Source organism: Erpetoichthys calabaricus, chromosome 6 (assembly GCF_900747795.2).
Source record: "Erpetoichthys calabaricus chromosome 6, fErpCal1.3, whole genome shotgun sequence".
In the NCBI taxonomy this organism is placed as follows: Eukaryota; Metazoa; Chordata; class Cladistia; order Polypteriformes; family Polypteridae; genus Erpetoichthys; species Erpetoichthys calabaricus.
Window position 1 is genome coordinate 211751334 of NC_041399.2, and position 20010 is coordinate 211771343.

A 20010-nucleotide genomic window follows, 5' to 3' on the forward strand; every position below is an offset into this window, starting at 1 on the left:
GTAAATATTGGATACTGCTCTATCGGGTATAAATTCAAAAATATTATTTTTAAGAAAATTCAGCTTCAGTGAGTAACAGACCACTGAACACTAGCACACATCTATCGATGGCACTTTAACATCACTTGAATTGAATTTGCTGTGAATGAAAGCTGCTGAGCCACCACAAGCCTATTTAGGCTACATTTTTAACTAGAGGACATTGTAGAGTGCTTTTTAAAAGCATTTTATTAGATAGATAGATAGATAGATAGATAGATAGATAGATAGATAGATAGATAGATAGATAGATAGATAGATAGATAGATAGATAGATAGATAGATAGATAGATAGATAGATAGATAGATAGATAGATAGATAGATAGATAGATAGATAGATAGATCATAAAATTAAGATGGCTACTGAACAAAAATGTTATAACTGGCTCTTGGATGACGTAAATATGGAATGCTCAAACTTTTATGTCAGTTAACGTAGTGTCAGAACGCACCTGAATTTTATACCATGTGAACATTTTCTAACTTTTGACTTTCTCTCTGTGAGGCAGGAACCGCAGTCCTAGCCAGTGTGGATCCTACTCCCTTACCTGGTCAGAAGGCGTTGAATACGAAAGGTCATGGAGGGAATAAGAGTATTTTCTTCCTCAACTAGGACCTGGATGTGGAAAGACATTACAACATCTACAGTGGGGCTGGCATTCTAACAGCCACTGAGCAATACTCAGGATGGACTTGGGAACCGGTTAGATCAGCACAATGGGTGAATGGTTGTTATGGGCAGAATTCATGTATTTATCTCTAGTAGGACTGACTACTGCAACATGTTATTCAGTGGTTCTTCGAAGAGTTCTTTATGCAGCTTTCAGTTAATTCAAAATACTGCTGCAAGAATTATTTCACAAACTAGAAAATACAAACACATAACTCCAGTCCGCAGGCGCTTATACTAGCTCCCAGTTAAGTTTAGGGCTAATTTCAAAATCCTCCTTTTAACAAATAAGGTCTTAAATGGCCAAGGCCCTGTTTACTTATCTGAACTTGTCGTTACTTGCAAACCGGAGCACGCATTGAGATCTCAAGATGCTGGTCTACTTAAGATTCCAAGGATTATTAAAATAACAGTTGGAGGACAGCCTCTTAGTTACGGAGCCCCAAAGCTGTGGACCGATCTACCTACTAATATAAGAGATGCCCCTTCAGTCTCAGGCTGAGGACTCACGACTTTAGTCTGGCATACCCTGACTAGAGCTGCTGATTAGATGTGCGTACTGCACTTCTGCTTGCCAGTCATTTGTACAAAAATATATAAGTATCAGAATGTTTATAATCTGTTACTAACGGATGTTTCTCTACTCTGCTTCTCTTCTTGGTATCAGGAGGTGGCACTTAGTGCCAGACTGCTCTCATGTGTATGGAAAAGTCAACTTGGATAAAGGAGCACTGGAATCATCGGAGAGAAAGATCCTCTCATCGGTTTGAATGGCCAGCACAGACTCCACCACAGAAAACCCAGGAGCGGGTAAGCAGCCAGTTGGCTGTGGTCTCCAGGAATGTGACTCTATCGGTGTCGTGACTCAGCAGAGAAACACGTAACTCATTTCTTGAGTTTAACTGAGAGATGCATGAAAAAGGCAACACAAACAAAACTAAAATAAAACATAAAGTGACCAAAACGCAGATGAGAGTCAAAAATTACAGTCAACCTTCAGGCAAGAAGTCGAAAACCAGGCAAGACTTGAAAATTAATCACAAAGAGAATTCAATAAAACATTTAGAAGGATTTATCCTCAGATCAGATAAAAGCTCAGTACAAACGTTGACCTTTGTGGAGGAAGAAATATGAATGCTTTTGCCTTACTGGGAGTGATAGCAGGCTATTCCGTGGAGCTAAAGCATGCTAAGAAAAAGTAAGGTTACAATGTAAGTAACGCCTCTGTAAATTGTACTGTGCATGAGAAGAAAGAGTAGAACGCTAAATGTGTAAACTGCAGGAAACTGCAAAGGACTTGGTGGCCATGTGTGTGGGAATGAACTTTAACCAATCAGAATGACGTAAATAAAGTGTACAGTGCGTGATCAGCACGGGCTTGTAAGAAAGAAATCAATGAAGTACTGTGGTCTGTGATTAAGGCATTCTCCTGAAAGGACCAATCAGTATAAAATGTTAGTTGTTGTATCACGTGTTGCGTATGCCTATTCTGAAAATGAAGTGCTTATAAATAAAACTCTGTGACTTTTTATTTGCTCTTTATTTCACCTTATACAATTTCTTGTATTAGGAATTTGTTAGTTTTCACATACCCCTTGGGGTCAGAGCGGAGGGTCAGCCATTGTACACCGTCCCTGGAGCAATTACAGGTTAAGGGTCTTGCTCAAGGGCCCAGCAGAGTAGGATCTCTTTTGGCAGTGATGGGGATTCGAACCGGCAACCTTCGGGATACCAGCACAGATCCTTAGCCTCAGAGCCCCTTTGTTCGGGGATCATCCCTTCCACTACACAGCTTGCGTCTCATAAGAAGAAAAATAAATGCACACTGACAAGCTTCCTCCTGCCTGAGTGTTTCTGCCTGATAAGTTTGATGGGTGACTTTCTTCAACAGTTATTATCCCGTCATGCTGGTAGCGCTTTGAGTACTGAGTAAAGCGCTATATAAATGTAATGAATTATTATTATTACTAGTCATTTAGCCAGTTACAATAACGGGCGCTAGAACAGTAGTGCATAAACATTAGTAGGAACAGTCTATATTAAATGGCAAGGGACTTTGACCTCATTCTTTTTGTTGGTCGTATTTTTCTTTCTTTCAGCCTTTCTTTTGTTGATATTTACTTGCTGAGCGGACCATTCTTTGTGGGCTGCCGCCGTGTATTGTGTGTCTTTAATTTTCTGTGACAGTGATACTGTCTTGTACGGCTCTATTCAATAAGGGCGCACACAAAAAGGGCGACCTCAATTGAGCGCGGCGAATAAAGGCGTTCGTAGATAATTTAGTTCAAATGGCTCTGGAATACGTGAAGAGCAACAAAGGTGCAGATCTTTATTTACGCGCCCTTTTATTCGCTGCACCCAACTGAGGTCACCCTTTTGAGGCTCGCCTTTTTGTGCACGCCCTTATTGAAGGATACCGTCTTGTACGTCCGCTGGCTTGTACGTCCATAATATACCTTTAATTTTCTCTGGCGGTAATACAGGCGTGCGCGTCGGTAATATGCCTTTAATTTTCTCTGACAGTAATACTGGCTTGTATGTGGCTGTAATATGCGTCACTGTATTGTGTACCTTTAATTTCCTCTCGTAGTAATACTGGTTTGTATTTCCGTAAAACGCCTGTAACTTTCTCTGACAGTAATATCGCGCATAGCACCGTGCCCCGCACATGCGTACTTCACCAGAAGACACCCACACACAGACTCCTGGACACGCATAGGGATTTTATATATATATAGATTATTATTAAACTCCAAGTCACAACCCCAGGGACCATGCCCCCTAGAAACATGTGACATGACCCGAAAGACAGTACGCAAAATGGCTTCCATAAGAGGATAAGGCTATAAAGATCCCAAAATTTTTATCCGATCGTGACAGTCTAAATTTCACTTTCACAATTTTAATATCCTCCGTTGTCAACTGGCCACAGTTCATCAGTTACTGTTGGTTTCCATGTCCGTTTAATCAGCTCTACCTTGTTCTCTGTGTGTTTTATGTGTGCAGCAGTTCTGGATTTAGTAATCAGTATTATCTATACTTGTGGAGTTTGCATGTTCTCCCCGTGTCTGCGTGGGTTTCCTCACACAGTCCAAACACATGCAGGTTAGGTGCATTGGCGATTCTAAATTGTCCCTAGTGTGTGTTTGGTGTGTGTGTGGTTGTGAGCGCCCTGCGGTGGGCTGGCCCTGTGTTGGCTGGGATTGGCTCCAGCAGACCCCCGTGACCCTGTAGTTAGGATATAGCAGGTTGGATAACAGATGGATGGATCTATACTTGTTATTTAAATGAGAATTGTTCACAGCGCTCTGCGCCTGCACTCAGTGAAGAGCGCTACACAAAAACGATGGTGTATCATATTGTATTTTCTTCATGCCCACCATACAGTAAGGCATGAACTATATGGCAGATGATGTTCACTGCCTGCTGGATACCTTGCTGCATCTGCTTCAGAAGGAATACAAGCATTCTGTGAATTTTGTCGTGTCTGGTCTAACAAAATCAGAATGAAAGCCACACATGTACTACACATTAATTCTGAGGACATTTGGTTTAAACAATTTGTTATGATGTAGCTCCATGCAAACCATGCACAAAAATGATCTCGTTATGAAATAGCATAGATTTTTTTTTTTGCTCTTTGTTATCTGAGTTTTGCACTGTCTACCACTAGATTTGCATGCATTACATGCAGTGCCTTTTTGCTTTGCAGCGTTTAAGCTTTGGGTGAATCTCAGTATTAGTATTTAATGTGGTGAAATATACAAAGTGTATATATATTTTACAAATGGAAGTCAAGTTTTCATTTACTACTCTACCGTACTTCCCTTGTGAAAAAAATTAAAAAGAAAAAGAAGAAAGAAACAACTAAAGAGGGTTACTAGAGCTGGTCCATACTGAGTCTGGGAATCCCTCTCCAGTTGACGACAAGGGAAGAGGTCCACTTGGTGTAAAGGGATCAGTATCCGTGTCGGTCTCACCCTCGGCAAGATATCGTTTTTCTTTCATCCAGCTTGAGCTACATCCATTGAGACCAAAAGTCAAATCCTCTTTCTCTTGAGAGATGCTGAAGCCGCTGGGTGAGCGTTCCAGTTCCTCGTGATTAACAGAAAGAAGTGAGAGTGGGGTGTCCGTGTCCCTCACCGTGGTTCTCCCTTGCCTCGGGGATGTATAATCCATGAAAGGGCTTTGACCGTCTCCTTCTGAAGGTGGGCTGTTTCGAGAATCCACCAGCGTACTGATTGGCAAAACATTGGGCCGTTCGATGTAAAGCATGGAAGGATGAGGCAATCTCATGCAGCCTAACTCTTCCATCATCAAAGGCGATGAGAAGCTGGTATGGTGGGGCTCCTTCCTGAAGAAGCTGTACGGCGTAACCTTGCTGACAGGAATTTGGTAAGACATAGGAGGGCACGGCTCAGTGTAATTGAAGAAGACTCGCTTGAAGTCTGTGTATTTGTCATCCTGCTTTTCCTCAGCTGGAATCTCTGGTTCGGAAATGTCTTTCGTTAATGGCCTGCTCTGGTCCGGAGGCAGTTGATCCATATGCTGCAAATGCATGTCGACTAGGAAGTCAAGTTTTTTCTCCATATGTTCTACCTACCAAAGAAATGTATTAAAGAAAAGTTAAAATATTCCATACTTTTAGCACTGGAAACTAATTATAATGATACCATAACATGCAATTCTGGCATTATTTGGACCTTTTAAAACACATATTACCAAATGGTCTAAAACATTCTTTGTCCATTTTAAAAATGATGGAAAATTAAGCCGTTTTTATAAACAAGCAGGGTACCTATCTAATTTTCCCTTGGAATTAATAAAGTAAATAAAAGTTGTCTGCTCTAGTTTTATTGAATCTCTTAGTCTCTATAATTTTCTTATTTTGTTTAGAGGTTTCTTTAAGGTTTTCCATATCTGTCTATGTTTTATTATATAGTGCCTTTCACATCTATCTATCAATATAGTGCCTTTTATATCTATATATCAATTATATAGTGCATTTCATATCTATCTATGTTATTATATAGCGCCTTTCATATATATCTATCTATCTATCAATAATATAGTGCCTTTCATAGCTGTCTATCTATCAATCCATCTATCATTATATAGTGCCTTTAACATCTGTCTATAAATAGTGCCTTTCATTTGTATCTATTATATAGTGCCTTTCATATCAATCTATCTATCTATATAGTGCCTTTCATATCTATCTATCATTATATAGTGCTTTCTCATCTGTCTAATATATAGTGCCTTTCACATCAATCAATCTATCTATACAGTGCCTTTCATATCTATCTATCTATCTATATATATCTATCATTATATAGTGCCTTTTACATCTATCTAGTATATAGTGACATTCATATCTCTCTATCTATCATTATATAGTGCCTTTCATATCTATCTATATATTATATAGTGCCTTTCATATCTATCTATCTATCTATCTATCTATCTATCTATCTATCTATCTATCTATCTATCTATCTATCTATCTATCTATCTATCTATCTATCTATCTATCTATCTATCTATCTATCTATCTATCTATCTACCAAGAAATTAATTCATGTGTATATTTCTAAGGGGATTGACAACTGCAGTGCATTATTCACTGTCTTCTAACATCCTTCTTTAAGCAGCTGTTAGTAAATTCAAAATGCTGTTGCAAAAATCATTACAAGAACTAGAAAGTAGCACATAACCCCTGTCCTTAACACCTTACACTTGCTTCCAGTTAAGTTTAGGAATGATTTCAAAATCATATGAAGCCTTTGCATTGGCAAGGCCATGTTTACCTATCTCAATTTATGATTATTTACAAACCAGACTGCACATTATGGTCTTACGCTGTTGGCCTACTTGAGAGTCCAGGGATTATTAAAATAACAGTGAGTGCTTGAGCTTTTTGTTACAAGGCCCCAAAGCTGTGGAACAATTGAGCAGGGAGAACCACCTGCAACTCAGCATCAGTAAGATGTAAACGCTGGTGGTGAACATCCGGGATGCCAAAGAGCCTCTGAGACCAGCCACCACGCCGGTGAGAACATGAAAGCGGTGCAGAGCTACAGGTACCTTTGTGGTTCATATAAACAGCAACCTGAAGTGGAATGACAACACAATGGTGATGTATAAGAGGATTCAGAGCAGACTGGACTTCCTAAGGAGACTCTGATCTTTTGAAGTATGCCACAAGCTGCTGGAAATGTTCTAACAGCTTGTGAAACTGCTCTGCTACGGGTAACCAATGATTTGCTTATGGCAGCAGACTCTGGACAAACCAGCATATTAATTCTATTAGACCTCAGTGCAGCATTTGACACTCAGGTCAGACATGACATTCTACTGTCCAAAATGGAGAACATGCTGGGTATCTCTGGCACTGCCTTCCAGTGGTTGAAGTCCTTATCTGACTGAGAGACCACAGCAGATCCAGCTCGGCGCCAGTCACAGAAGGGGGTTCCTCAGGGCTCTGTCCTCAGCCCTCAGCTCTTCTCCATTTGTATGCTCTGCCTTGGCCATATTATTCGTAGCTTTGGACTGGGTTCTTATTTTCATGCAGATGATACTCAACTTTATTTCAATGTTAAAAGTAGAACTTCATCAGAGCTTTCTCAGCTCACAACCTGCCAAAGTGAAATTAATACCTGGATGGAGCAAAACTTTTTAAAATTAAATTGCAACAAAACTGACCTCCTGCAAATTGGGACTAACGTGGAACTTAATAAAATGAGCTCCTTCTCAGTCCATCTTGGCGGTGATCTCATCAGACCTGCCTCTACTGCAAAGAATCTTGGTGTCATTTTTGATTCCTCCATTTCTTATTCCACCCACATAAATCACATTAAGAAACTTTTTTACTTTCACCTCCGTCACGTATCCCGTGTTCGCTCCTTCCTCTCCTTTTCTAATGCTGTGAAACTTGTCCATGCTTTTATCACATCCCGCATCGATTATTGTAATTCCTTACTGGCAGGTGTCCCTTCTATCTTATATCACAGTTCCAGCTTATTTAAAACTTGGCTGCAAGAGTCCTTACTCGAACCAGCAGCAGCGAGCACATCACACCCATCCTGCTCCGTCTTCACTGGCTCCCTGTGTCTTACAGAATCGAATATAAAATCCTACTAATAACATACAAAGCTTTAAATAACCTCGCACCAAACTACATCAGTGACCTTCTCCATCACTATGTGCCTGCTCGCCCACTAAGGTCCTCTGATTCTGGCAATCTTGTTGTACCTCACACTAATCTACACTCCATGGGTGACAGCAGGGCCTTCAGCTGTATAGCGCCCAGACACTGGAATGACCTACTGAAATTAATCAGGTCAGCTGACTCCATGAATTCTTTTAAAAAACAACTCAAAACTCATCTGTTCAGTTTGTCTTTTAGCTCTACTTGACTTTATTACCCTTCTCTCAGTTTACTTCTCTGTCAAGATGCTCATGTAACCTGTATGTGAGTGCGAGACCATCAATTATGTTCTCTGTTAGGCTTTTGTTTCTCTGACTTTACTGTCTTAATCTTCTTTATTTATTTATCTGGTTTGTACAATGCTATATACTGTATACCCTGCTATTATATCTTAAACTCTGTGAAGTGCCTTGAGCATGGGAAAGGTGCTATATAAATAAAATGTATTATTATTATTAACAGTCCGTCACAGCTGATGTATTGTTCTATGCAGTGGTCCCCTGGGGAAGCAACTTGAACAAACTCATTGGAAAAGCCTGCTTCATTACAGGGATAACCCTGGACACCCTGGAAGCTGTTGTGGAAAGGTGGATGATGGCAAAGTTGAATGCCATCATGAAAAATTCTCTCCATCCCCTATAGGAGTCGCTCTCTTGCAACACTTTTAACCACTTTTCTGTTCACTGCTATCAGGCAATTCACTTCTTCTCAGTGTTTCAAATTAAATGCTGAAACTCTTAACGTTCATTTACGTTTATTTTTGTTTGATTAATTGATGAATTGTATTACTTTTCTATGAGTCTCTAACTTTATTTTTATTTTACTGCTATTGTATGCATCTAAATTTCCACCTGGGAGTAATAAAGTTTATTTAATCTAATCTAAGAGACCGAAATGATAGTCCACAGTCAGACTTTGCCAGTCTGAGGTGGTGCCTTTAACACTAGAATTACTAGAGTCTACGAAAAAACTCGTAGATCCGGCCCACCTTAAAACCGTTCTCACCTCTCTTTTGTCTTCTAAATGTGCTGATTAAGAGGAGCAGCCGGCTATTCCATCCCCCACCGTCGCAGAACGTTCACTACGTTTTTCCAGCTCATGCCTTGTTTGATTATCTGGGAGTGACTGAACTGCTGGAGTTTTAGAATGGAAATAATAGATCGTTATTTGGAATACACGCATTTCATGTGTGTTCCGTTTCTACAGTAATCTGTGTAAACACATTGCTAAAACAGAAACATTTTCATATTTTAGTAATAAATGTTACAAAATGTAGGCATAAACTATAGCATGTGTGAAGCCTGAAGGCCAAACATCAAATAAACACTTTCACAAAAGGTTCAAGGATACTACAACCCTTTCCGTGGCTTAATGCTACAGTTTGCTGACTTGGGGCACAGCTGCCCTACCATGCCACAGAGACGCGAGTTCGATTCCCAACTTTGGAGAAAGTGTTTTTTTTTTCCTCAAACGGACATAAAATTTATAAATTGGTATGCACTGTAAATCGTTAAGTTTAAAATGTCGATCATGGTTATTTCTGTTGATTAATTCATGCTTTTTACTTAGAGTCAGAACAGGAGCTTGTTCAGCTTATTCAGCTTCTGATCTGACTCAAACAGCGCCAGTATAACTTCACACCCAACCTGACGCTGTTCGTTTTCAAATAATATTGCATTACTTTGACAATGTTTTTTGATTGGTACTATTCGCGGCATAAAATGATTTCTTCAAAACGTCACATATATTTGTCTCTTTCTTTTTTTAAAATGTGCATTGTAGCACTCAGCAACTGGCCACCTGCATGTTCTTGCGCACACTGAATAAGACAGCGCTATATGCAATCATCAGATTCAAATGTTAACAGTTATATAGCACAGAATGGAAATCAGCAGTTCTTAGCATTCCACCTACTGTAACTTGCTTGCTTTTTTCTTCGGTTATAGTCTTGAATAAAAGTGCACTTGTTTTGTTATACTTTTACATCAACATATGTTCCTGTGTTTGAGCTACATGGGCATGCTCAAAAAATACACGTGTAATGCCACGAAAAGTGCATGCAGACACTTCAGTTCACAAGCATTGGTATGACAATGCAGTCACAAGTACACTGCAGAGCTATAACGCGTCTTTATGTGAAAACAGCAGTGTCAGATGGGGAGTGTCTGATGATTGCATATAGCGCTGAAGTTACTGCTCTTTACTATGCTTTCCTCTGCATGTCCTGGAGTACAAAAGAAACAGCATACGGCAACACGTGGGGACTGGCAATACTGGGGGAAAAAAACACGCGGTCGTATGTATCGTGATACACTGCAGAACTATACCGCGTCTTTATGTGATAACAGCAGTGTCAGGTGGGCTAGGGAAGGATCCTGAACGCGACAGTGAATGAAAAGTGAATTAAAAAAAATAAATAAATAAAGCTAACCTTTACAAATATCATAAATTACACCGGCTGTTACAGACTGAAATCAAATGTATCTTTTTATTCTAAAACAGTAAAAATAAGAACACTTCACAAAAGGGAGTCATGCAGGATCGAACTCGTGACCTTCTGATTACCAGTCAGCAACTGATACCGTTGCGCCACGGCGGCAGTTATAGTAAATGAGTGTCAATGTCGCACACTAAGGCGACTTTTTTTGGCAGCGGCTTTTTTTTTGTACCTTTTGTGAAAGTGTTTCTTTGATATTTGGACTTCAGGCTTCATACATTATATAGTTTATGCCTACATTTAGTTACTAGAATATAAAAAAAGTTTCTGTTTAACAATGTGTTTACACAGATTACTGTAGAAACGCAACACACATGAAATGTGTGTGTTCCAAATAACGATTTATAATTTCCACTCTAAAACTCCACTTCACTCCCAGATAATCAATCAAGACATGAGCTAAGAGAAGTTCGTTTATGTTCTAAGTCGATGGGGGGATGGAATAGCCGGCTGTTTGCAGCTTGTCTTTATCAGTACATTTAGATGACAAAAGACGCTGGCGGAGAGGTGAGAATGGTTTTAAGAAGCGATTTAAGGTGGGCCGGATCTACGAGTTTTTTCGTAGGCTCTGGTAATTCTAGTGTTAAGAAAGTGAAATGTTAGCCTCAAGACTAAAATAAGAGTTTTCAATCCCGCCATCGTCACGATCCTGCTCTGCGCATCCTAATAATAATAAATAATAATACATTTTATTTATATAGCGCCTTTCCCATGCTCAAGACACTTACAGAATACAATAAAGAACGGCAGCGTATACAGTATTGTATACATAGCATTGTACAAACCAGATAAATAAATAAAGAAGATTAAGACAGTAAATTCTGAAAAAAAAAACAGACAACATAATTGATGGTCTCGCACACACACATACAGGTTAGTGTATCCTAGACCTGGACTTTGATGGCAGGGGACCTCCGAGCCCTAGAAAAAATTCATGTGAGAGGCCTCCATACAATCCTGGGCGTCACCCTTCTTGACCGCTAGCACAGTGAGCCCATCTGACAGAGATGCCATCAGCAGCAGACCATTGAATAAGTCATTAGACTATCATGACTCAGACATCTGTGGTGGGCTGGCACCCTGCACAGGGTTTGTTTCCTGCATTGCGCCCTGTGTTGGCTGGGATTGGCTCCAGCAGAACCCCGTGACCCTGTAGTTAGGATATAGCGGGTTGGATAATGGATGGATGGATGGATGGACTCAGACATTTTCTCCACAAATGCCCAACCGCTTGCTCCAAAAGCACTGACCACCAAATTGGAAGGTGCAGTGACCAGCAACCGAATGGACCTGAGGGTTTGCCACATCGAAGCAGAAATGAAACACGTTCATCTCACTAAATATTTAATTCTTTTCATTCCACATACTTATGATGCTTCTTCTACATAGAAAGAATTTAAGAGAGACTCTGAAGTCTAATAATGTGATTGGACAATATTCAGTCAGGCATTTTATAAGCATTCTATCAGAAAATATAATACCTTCAGACAACATAAGTCATTTTTTGCCAAAAAAGGAATCTTAATAAAACACACAATACTTACTTCTTACATGTAATACTTTACATTATCTTACATTAAAACACATCTGCCATAAATTCCCCCAAGGCTGTGTGCTATCCCAGTCTCCTCTGTAATGATTCGGTTGATTCCTGACTATTTGCCATGCCACCTCAAGCTCAAGTCATATTAGACAACATTTCCAGCAATTTACAGCCATAGCCTTCATTAATCCTAACTAGTCTGAGGCTGTTGGCCTTGCGCTTCCATGAAAACGATCGTCAAATGACATACCCAACAATTGAGACCAACTGGTCTGCAACTGGTGCCACACATGTGCTATTGGGAGGCAGCTAAAGGGCCTGAATAATAGTAGTACCACGCCAGATCAGGGGGTGGCGAGCTGCACTGATTTTCTCTCTCAATCCTCTGCAGACCATGCACATGGAAATCCCGCAGGGTCCCGGCGCAACTGATGATGTCACTTCCGGCACCATTGACGATGCCACTTCCAGTACCGGCGCCATGGACGATGTCACTTCCGGACCCCACCGAAGACGTCACTCCCTGTTCTGGCGCTATTGATGATGTCACTTCCGGTCCCGACGATATCAGTTCCGGTTTCCGATGATGCCACTTCCTATCCAGGCCTTTAAAGCCGCCATATTCTCACACTCAACAAAATTACCCATTTGCAGCCAGGGCATAATATATGGGTGGCCGCCCCAAACCTTTTTCATTGTCTTTGGACTGTTTTTGTGACAATGGCTAGGATCAAATCAAACCTGTTTCATTTTCTCATTAGTCAGAGTGGTGGGCTGAATTGGCAGAAGAGCTGACAACCAATGAATGCTTATCCAGAAGTACAATGCATAGAGATGCCACCAGTAGGAGACCATTGAACAAGTCATCTGAAATGGTTTGGCCACATAGTGATAACAAACTCGTCATGAATGCCCAACCACTTACACCAAAGGAAAAAGGAACATGTGTGTATGAGCAATAAGGAAAATGCGTGTTTTGAATTTCACAAACACAAGAGAGGCTTGTCTGTCTGATGTCTCGTATTTTACATACCATAACAGGAAAAGGGCAGAGACTGAATTTGCTGCAATTACTAATCCTTGGTAGAAGCACTGGCTCTGTCAGACAACACACTATTGGCTGTCAGAAAAAGGGGCGGACACGACTACACTACAAGATCGGCGCTCGATCGGTAAATGTGATTTTCAGTTGTGTAATCCGATGGGGTGATGTGAAGAGATAACCAACTGCAATCAGCAAATTTGACAAAAAGTCTCATAATGTGACATAATTTGAGTAATCTGTGTAAGTTTGTGCCTGATGCCGCCCAGAGAGACTTAAACTGAAAACTGGAATAAATGGGCTCAATAAGTGGTGTAATTAGTTAACAAAATGGATGGCAGTAGATAGATTATGCTATTTAAATGTTGTCAGTGAATCTGCTTACAAATACAGCAAGAGCTTATGCATACTATAGAAATGTCACAAGTGATTTAATGTCTCTGCTATTTAATCGTGTGCTTCGTTTCAGAATTTACACTCATTATTGAAAAGAAGTTTCCAGGCCTAATGAAATCAGCAGGTCATATTAGATGTTCACAATTCAATGAACATTCTCAGCATTCCATCTGTGTGGTCATTAACCCATGGGGGTGAAATATTCTGAAGCATTCTCAGTGAAGTGAAGAAACCCGATTCCTTCTTGAAAGTCACAGAAACTATTCCGTAGAAGACAAAGACTTATTTCTTAGAGTGAACAACACCCGGCCACACGCTTTCAAGTAAAGGGATTGGGATTGAAAAGCAGACTTTGCTTCAGCATTAATTTGTGGTTGCTCACCTCAGAAAAATGCAGTAGTTCAAAGTCAATTGGCACCCAAGGAGCTAACTGAATATATAATAGCTAAAGATCAAAGCAGTGCACTCATATATATCTAATCTAAAATTGTCTAAAGTGTACACAGAACAAGATTCAACAGCAAGCAATGGCATCAAGAGCCATATGTTTTGGGAACGTCATGCACTTAAACTATCTATCCATAGACAGTACCCTCCATAATCGCTTGGGACAAAGACACGTTTTTCCTTGATTTCCTCCCCTGCTAAAATGACAAATCAAATAATTCTGACATTGTGATTAAAGTGCACATTGCAGACTTTCATTAAAGGGATTTGCAGACATTTCAGTCACACAACACTCTGCATGGTCTCTCCATTTCAGGGCACCATACAATTGGAAGGTTGCCGGTTCGAATCCCGTAAAATGCCAAAGGGGACTCTGCTCTGTTGAACCCTTGAGCAAGGCCCTTAACCTGCAATTGCTAAGCGCTTTGAGTAGTGAGAAAAGCGCTATATAAATGCAAAGAATTATTTATTATAATTATTATTATTATATGGGTGGCGCAGTGGTAGCGCTGCTGCCTCGCAGTTAGGAGACCCAGGTTCGCTTCCCGGGTCCACCCTGCGTGGAGTTTGCATGTTCTCCCCGTGTCTGCGTGGGTTTCCTCCGGGCGCTCCGGTTTCCTCCCACGGTCCAAAGACATGCAGGTTAGGTGGATTGGTGATTCTAAATTGTCACTAGTGTGTGCTTGGTGTGTGGGTGGGTGTGTTTGTGTGTGTCCTGCGGTGGGTTGGCACCCTGCCCGGGATTGGTTCCCTGTCTTGTGCCCTGTGTTGGCTGGAATTGGCTCCAGCAGACCCCCGTGATCCTGTGTTCGGATTCAGCGGGTTGGAAAATGGATGGATATTATTATTATAATGTTTGGGGCAATTGGTGTCCCGGGTGTTTGTGATTCCACAGGTGGATTTCATTGCTTGGTAAGATACCTCGGATTCCTTCTATCCTTTGGAATCTGTAGTTCCCATTGTTCAACATGAGGAAAAGAGCTACAGTCATATGAAAAAGTTCGGGAACCCCTCTCAGCCTGCATAATAATTTACTTTCAACAAAAAACAGTGGTCTGTCTTTCATTTCCTAGGAACATCTGAGTACTGCGGTGTTTTCTGAACAAAGATTTATGCTGAAGGAGTATTTAGTTGTATGAAATTAAATCAAATGTGAAAAATTGGCTGTGCACAAATAGATAGATAGATAGATAGATAGATAGATAGATAGATAGATAGATAGATAGATAGATAGATAGATAGATAGATAGATAGATAGATAGATAGATAGATAGATAGATAGATAGATAGATAGATAGATAGATACTTCATTAATCCCAAAGGGAAATTCATATTCTCCAGCAGCAGCATACTGATACAATAAAAACCAATATTAAATTAAAGATTGATAACAATGCAGGTAAAAACAGACAATAACTTTTTATAATGTTAATGTTTACCCCCCCCGGGTGGAATTGAAGAGTCGCATAGTTTGGGGGAGGAACGATCTCCTCAGTCTGTCAGTGGAGCAGGACGGTGACAGCAGTCTGTCGCTGAAGCTGCTCTTCTGTCTGGAGATGATCCTGTTTAGTGGATGCAGTGGATTCTCCATAATTGATAGAAGCCTGCTGAGCGCCCGTCGCTTTGCCACAGATGTCAAACTGTCCAGCTCCATGCCAACAATAGAGCCTGCCTTCCTCACCAGTTTGTCCAGGCGTGAGGCGTCTTTCTTCTTAATGCTGCCTCCCCAGCACACCACCACGTAGAAGGGGGCGCTCGCCACAACTGTCTGATAGAACATCTGCAGCATCTTATTGCAGATGTTGAAGGACGCCAGCCTTCTAAAGAAGTATAACCGGCTCTCTCCTTTCTTGCACAAAGCATCAGTATTGGCAGTCCAGTCTAATTTATCATCCAGCTGCACTCCCAGGTATTTATAGGTCTGCACCCTCTGCACAGTCACCTCTGATGATCACGGGGTCCATGAGGGGTCTGGGCCTCCTAAAATCCACCACCAGCTCCTTGGTTTTGCTGGTGTTCAGTTGTAGGTGGTTTGAGTCGCACCATTTAACAAAGTCATTGATTAGGTCCCTGTACTCCTCCTCCTGCCCACTCCTGATGCACCCCATGATAGCAGTGTCGTCAGCGAACTTTTGCACATGGCAGGACTCCATGTGTGGGTCCCCTTGTAATGTTGCTGATTTGAATGCCTGTCACTGCTCAATGCCGATTGGTGTGATGAGCTCGTTAAGCCTTGAACTTCATAGACAGGTGTGTCCAGTCATGAGATATAAAGGTATTTAAGGTGGTCAATTCCAAGTTGTGCTTCCTTCCCTTTGACTCTCCTCTGAAGAGTGACAGCATGGGATCCTCAAAGCAACTCTCCAAAGATCTGAAAACAAAGATTGTTCAGTCTCCTGGTTTAGGGGAAGGCTACAAAAAGCCATCTCAGAGGTTTAAACTGTCAGTTTCTGTAACTGTAAGGAACGTAATCAGGAAATGGAAGGCCACAGGCACAGTTGCTGTTAAACCCAGCAGGTCTGGCAGGCAAAGAAAAATACAGGAGCGGCATATGTGCAGGATTGTGAGAATGGTTACAGACAACCCACAGATCACCTCCAAAGACCTGCAAGAACATCTTGCTGCAGATGGTGTATCTGTGCATTGTTCTACAATTCAGCTCAATTTGCACAAAGAACATCTGTATGGCAGGGTGATGAGAAAGAAGCCCTTTCTGCCCTCACGTCACAAACAGAGTCGCTTGTTGTATGCCAATGCTCATTTAGACAAGCCAGATTCATTTTGGAACAAAGTGCTTTGGACTGATGAGACACAAATTGAGTTATTTGGTCAGAACAAAAAGTGCTTTGCACAGCGGAAAAAGAACACCGCATTCCAAGAAAAACACCTGCTACCTACTGTTAAATTTGGTGGAGGTTCCATCATGCTGTGGGGCTGTGTGGCTAGTTCAGGGACTGGGGCCCTTGTTAAAGTCGAGGGTCGGATGAATTCAAACCAATGTCAACACATTCTTCAGGATAATGTTCAAGCATCAGTCACAAAGTTGAAGTTACGCAGGGGTTGGATATTCCAACAAGACAATGAACCACAACACAGTTTGAAATCTACAAAGGCATTCATACAGAGGGAGAAGTACAATGTTCTGGAATGGCCGTCACAGTCCCCTGACTTGAATATCATCGAAAATCTATGGGATGATTTGAAGCAGGCGGTCCATCAAATTGAACTGAACTGGAGAGATTTTGTATGGAAGAATGGTCAGAAATACCTCCATCCAGAATCAGACACTCATCAGAGGCTATAGGAGGACAGCGTCTAGAGGACAAAAGGAGGCTCAACTAAGTATTGATGTCATATCTCTGTTGGGGTGCCCACATTTATGCACCTGTCTAATTTTGTTATGATGCATATTGCATATTTTCTGTTAATCCAATAAACTTCATGTCACTGCTGAAATCCTAATGTTTCCATAGGGCATGTCAGATATTAAAAGGAAGTTGCTACTTTGAAAGCTCGGCCAATGATAAACAAAAATCCAAAGAATTTAGAGGGAAACCCAAACTTTTTCATATGACTGTATGCCAAAGAAAGTCAAAGAAGCCATTATGAGGCTGACAAACCAGAATAAAACCAGAGACATCAGTAAAACCTTAGGATGACCGAAATCAACTCTCTGGAATATCATGAAGAAGAAAGAACAGACTGGTGAGCTCAGTAATCGCAAAGGGACTACTGGTAGGCCAAGGAAGACATTTACTGCTGAAAATAATAATTCCTTACGTTTATACAGAATGTTTTTCACCACCCAAAGTGCATCAATGAACATGGAGCCAATTTGACCACCACTAATATGTAGTATCCAACTGGATGATGCGAAAGCAGCCATTTTTCCTCCAGTACACTCACCATACATTAGCTGTTAGGTGGTGAAGCGGTGAGAGAGATTGCCAATAAAAGACAGGGGGATGATTAGGGCATTAGGCCGTGATGGGGTGCCACGATGTTTGAAGTGGACAAGATTTACACTGGACATAATGCTGATGTTGCTGCAGAAACTGTGCTGATGAATTTCCTTTGGGTTGATATTGCCAGGCTGCGGTTTTGCAGGTCAATCGACAGGCAGTAAGGGGGCCATACCTTGCTGTAAGACACTCAGGTACGTCAACGAGAAGGAGATTGTCCTGTATGCATATTTTAAGAAACTGGACTACCTCTGCACTAAATGCATTTATCCCCCCAATGCTTACAGAAACTCTGTAAGGCCTGTGTGCTTCTTGAGTGCCCTCACTACCTGCGTCTACACTTCAAAATTGCTCTACCTGTCCTCGTGTATGCCAGTGAGACTTGGAAAAAGACAGCAAGTGTAAGCAACTGCCTTGAGGTTTTTGCATAGAAAGGTTTCTCAGAAGAATCCTTCACATATCTTGGAAAGCTCATGTTACCAATGAAGACATTGATGAAACGTGTGACCAAGACACATGAAAGATGCAGATGGCAATGGGCGTGACACATGTTACAAACGTCTACTGAGGCGGGGATATGGGACTGAATTCCACCCAGTTGTAAAAGTAGAACAACAGAGAACAGTGTGGAGATGAACAATTTGGGTGGATTTAGAAAGCAGGAGCCTCTTTACTCAAAACCATGCAGAAGATACAGCATTGAATCGAGTCAGATGGAACGATCTCACTGGTCCAAAATGACCAAAAGGAACCAAGAAGAAGAAGATTATTAAACCGGCTTAGTCTAATTTAGGGTCATGGGGGGCTTGAAGTACATTCCAGTAGCATCAGGCATAAAAATAATAATAATAATAATAATAAAAATAACAATAATAATATTAAGAAGAAGAATAATTTCTTTAACATGGATATTGTCCCATACCTGTCTTTCCACTTTTATAAATCTCCCCATCATACTTTGGTCTTCAGCCTCTGGCAGTGGTGCTTTGGATAAATATGGCTCATTTCTGCTGTAAATTAAACAAAAGATAAAATGTTCAGTTAAATTCTGAAAAGATCCGTGTACAGGTTTAATTAAATACAATGAGCAATCCTGAAGAAAAGTAAAGCAAACAGTGCAGCAAATATAATAATAATTTTTTACATTCGTATAGTACACTTCTCACTACTCAAAGCTCTTTAGATACAGTAGTGAGTGGGGAGACACTTCAACCACCACTAATGTTTGCCATCCACCTGGATGATGTGATGGCAGCCATTTTGTGCCAGTGCACATTGGGATACACCCTACTCTTTACCAAGGATGCCCATCTTCATATTTATTAGCTACGGAGAGTCAGGACTTTGGTTTTACGTCACATTTGAAGGACTGTGCCAATTTTATAGCACAGTTTCTCCGTCACTGCACTGGGGCATTGGGATGCACGTTCAGACCACAGGGCAAGCTCCCCCTTGCTGGCCTCACCGACATCTGTTGCAGCAGCAACCCAAGTTTTTTCGTAGATGGTCTCCCATACAAGTTCTGGCAAGGTCCAAACACTCTTGGCTTCAGGTGGATGACCTGTTCTGAAGTGCATGTGGTGTGGCTGCTGACATCATAACCATTGTCCGGAACAGCACTGGGATGTTTGAATACCATTTTGACCCTTAAGAGCATCTGGAGAAGATGATGGCCATAGCACCAAGGACACCTTAGCTAACAGCTCTGATTATCTCTGTCACAGATTTCCAATGGGGTGAGCCTGACATGGATTGCATGCTAAATGATTTTTTTTAACTGCATAGCTGATTGTTACTGCTGTTATTTTGTCACCGTTGTGTGTTTGTTTGAGATGGCATTATAAATAGAACTACCATTCCACAGTGCATTTTCAAACATTCTTGGAGCAAATGTTCCTTGCTCGCTACAACATTACAAGGTAATTTTAAAGAAAAGTGCTATTTCATATAAAACAATAAAAATGTCTTTATTTATTTTTGAATCATTCTGTTTTCTAAGCATCAGCAGGTGAAAGACAGGAACCAACCTTGTTAGGGTATAATGTTTCATGCACCCACAGAGGGTCTAATTGGAAGAGGTAGTTATCCTAGAAGGCATATTTCTGGGGTGTGAGAGAAAACCTGCACACATCAGGAATCAGACCTACAACTGCTGAAAGATGAGAGAGCCATGTTCACCACTGAATCATGCCAGCCCATAATT

General features: G+C 41.0%; 1 protein-coding gene across 1 annotated transcript in view; it reads right to left on the reverse strand.

Annotated features, from left to right (window-relative positions):
• Positions 1 to 3984: 3984 nt before the first annotated feature.
• Positions 3985 to 20010, reverse strand: part of kcnq3 (potassium voltage-gated channel, KQT-like subfamily, member 3) — a 279579-nt gene continuing 263553 nt past the window's right edge. The window contains exons 14-15 of the mRNA XM_051929023.1: positions 18730 to 18817; positions 3985 to 5309 (exon numbers count right to left, since the gene is read on the reverse strand). Coding sequence (XP_051784983.1) covers positions 4578 to 5309; positions 18730 to 18817 — 820 coding nt within the window. The 3' untranslated portion in view covers positions 3985 to 4577. The remainder of the gene's footprint in view (positions 5310 to 18729; positions 18818 to 20010) is intronic.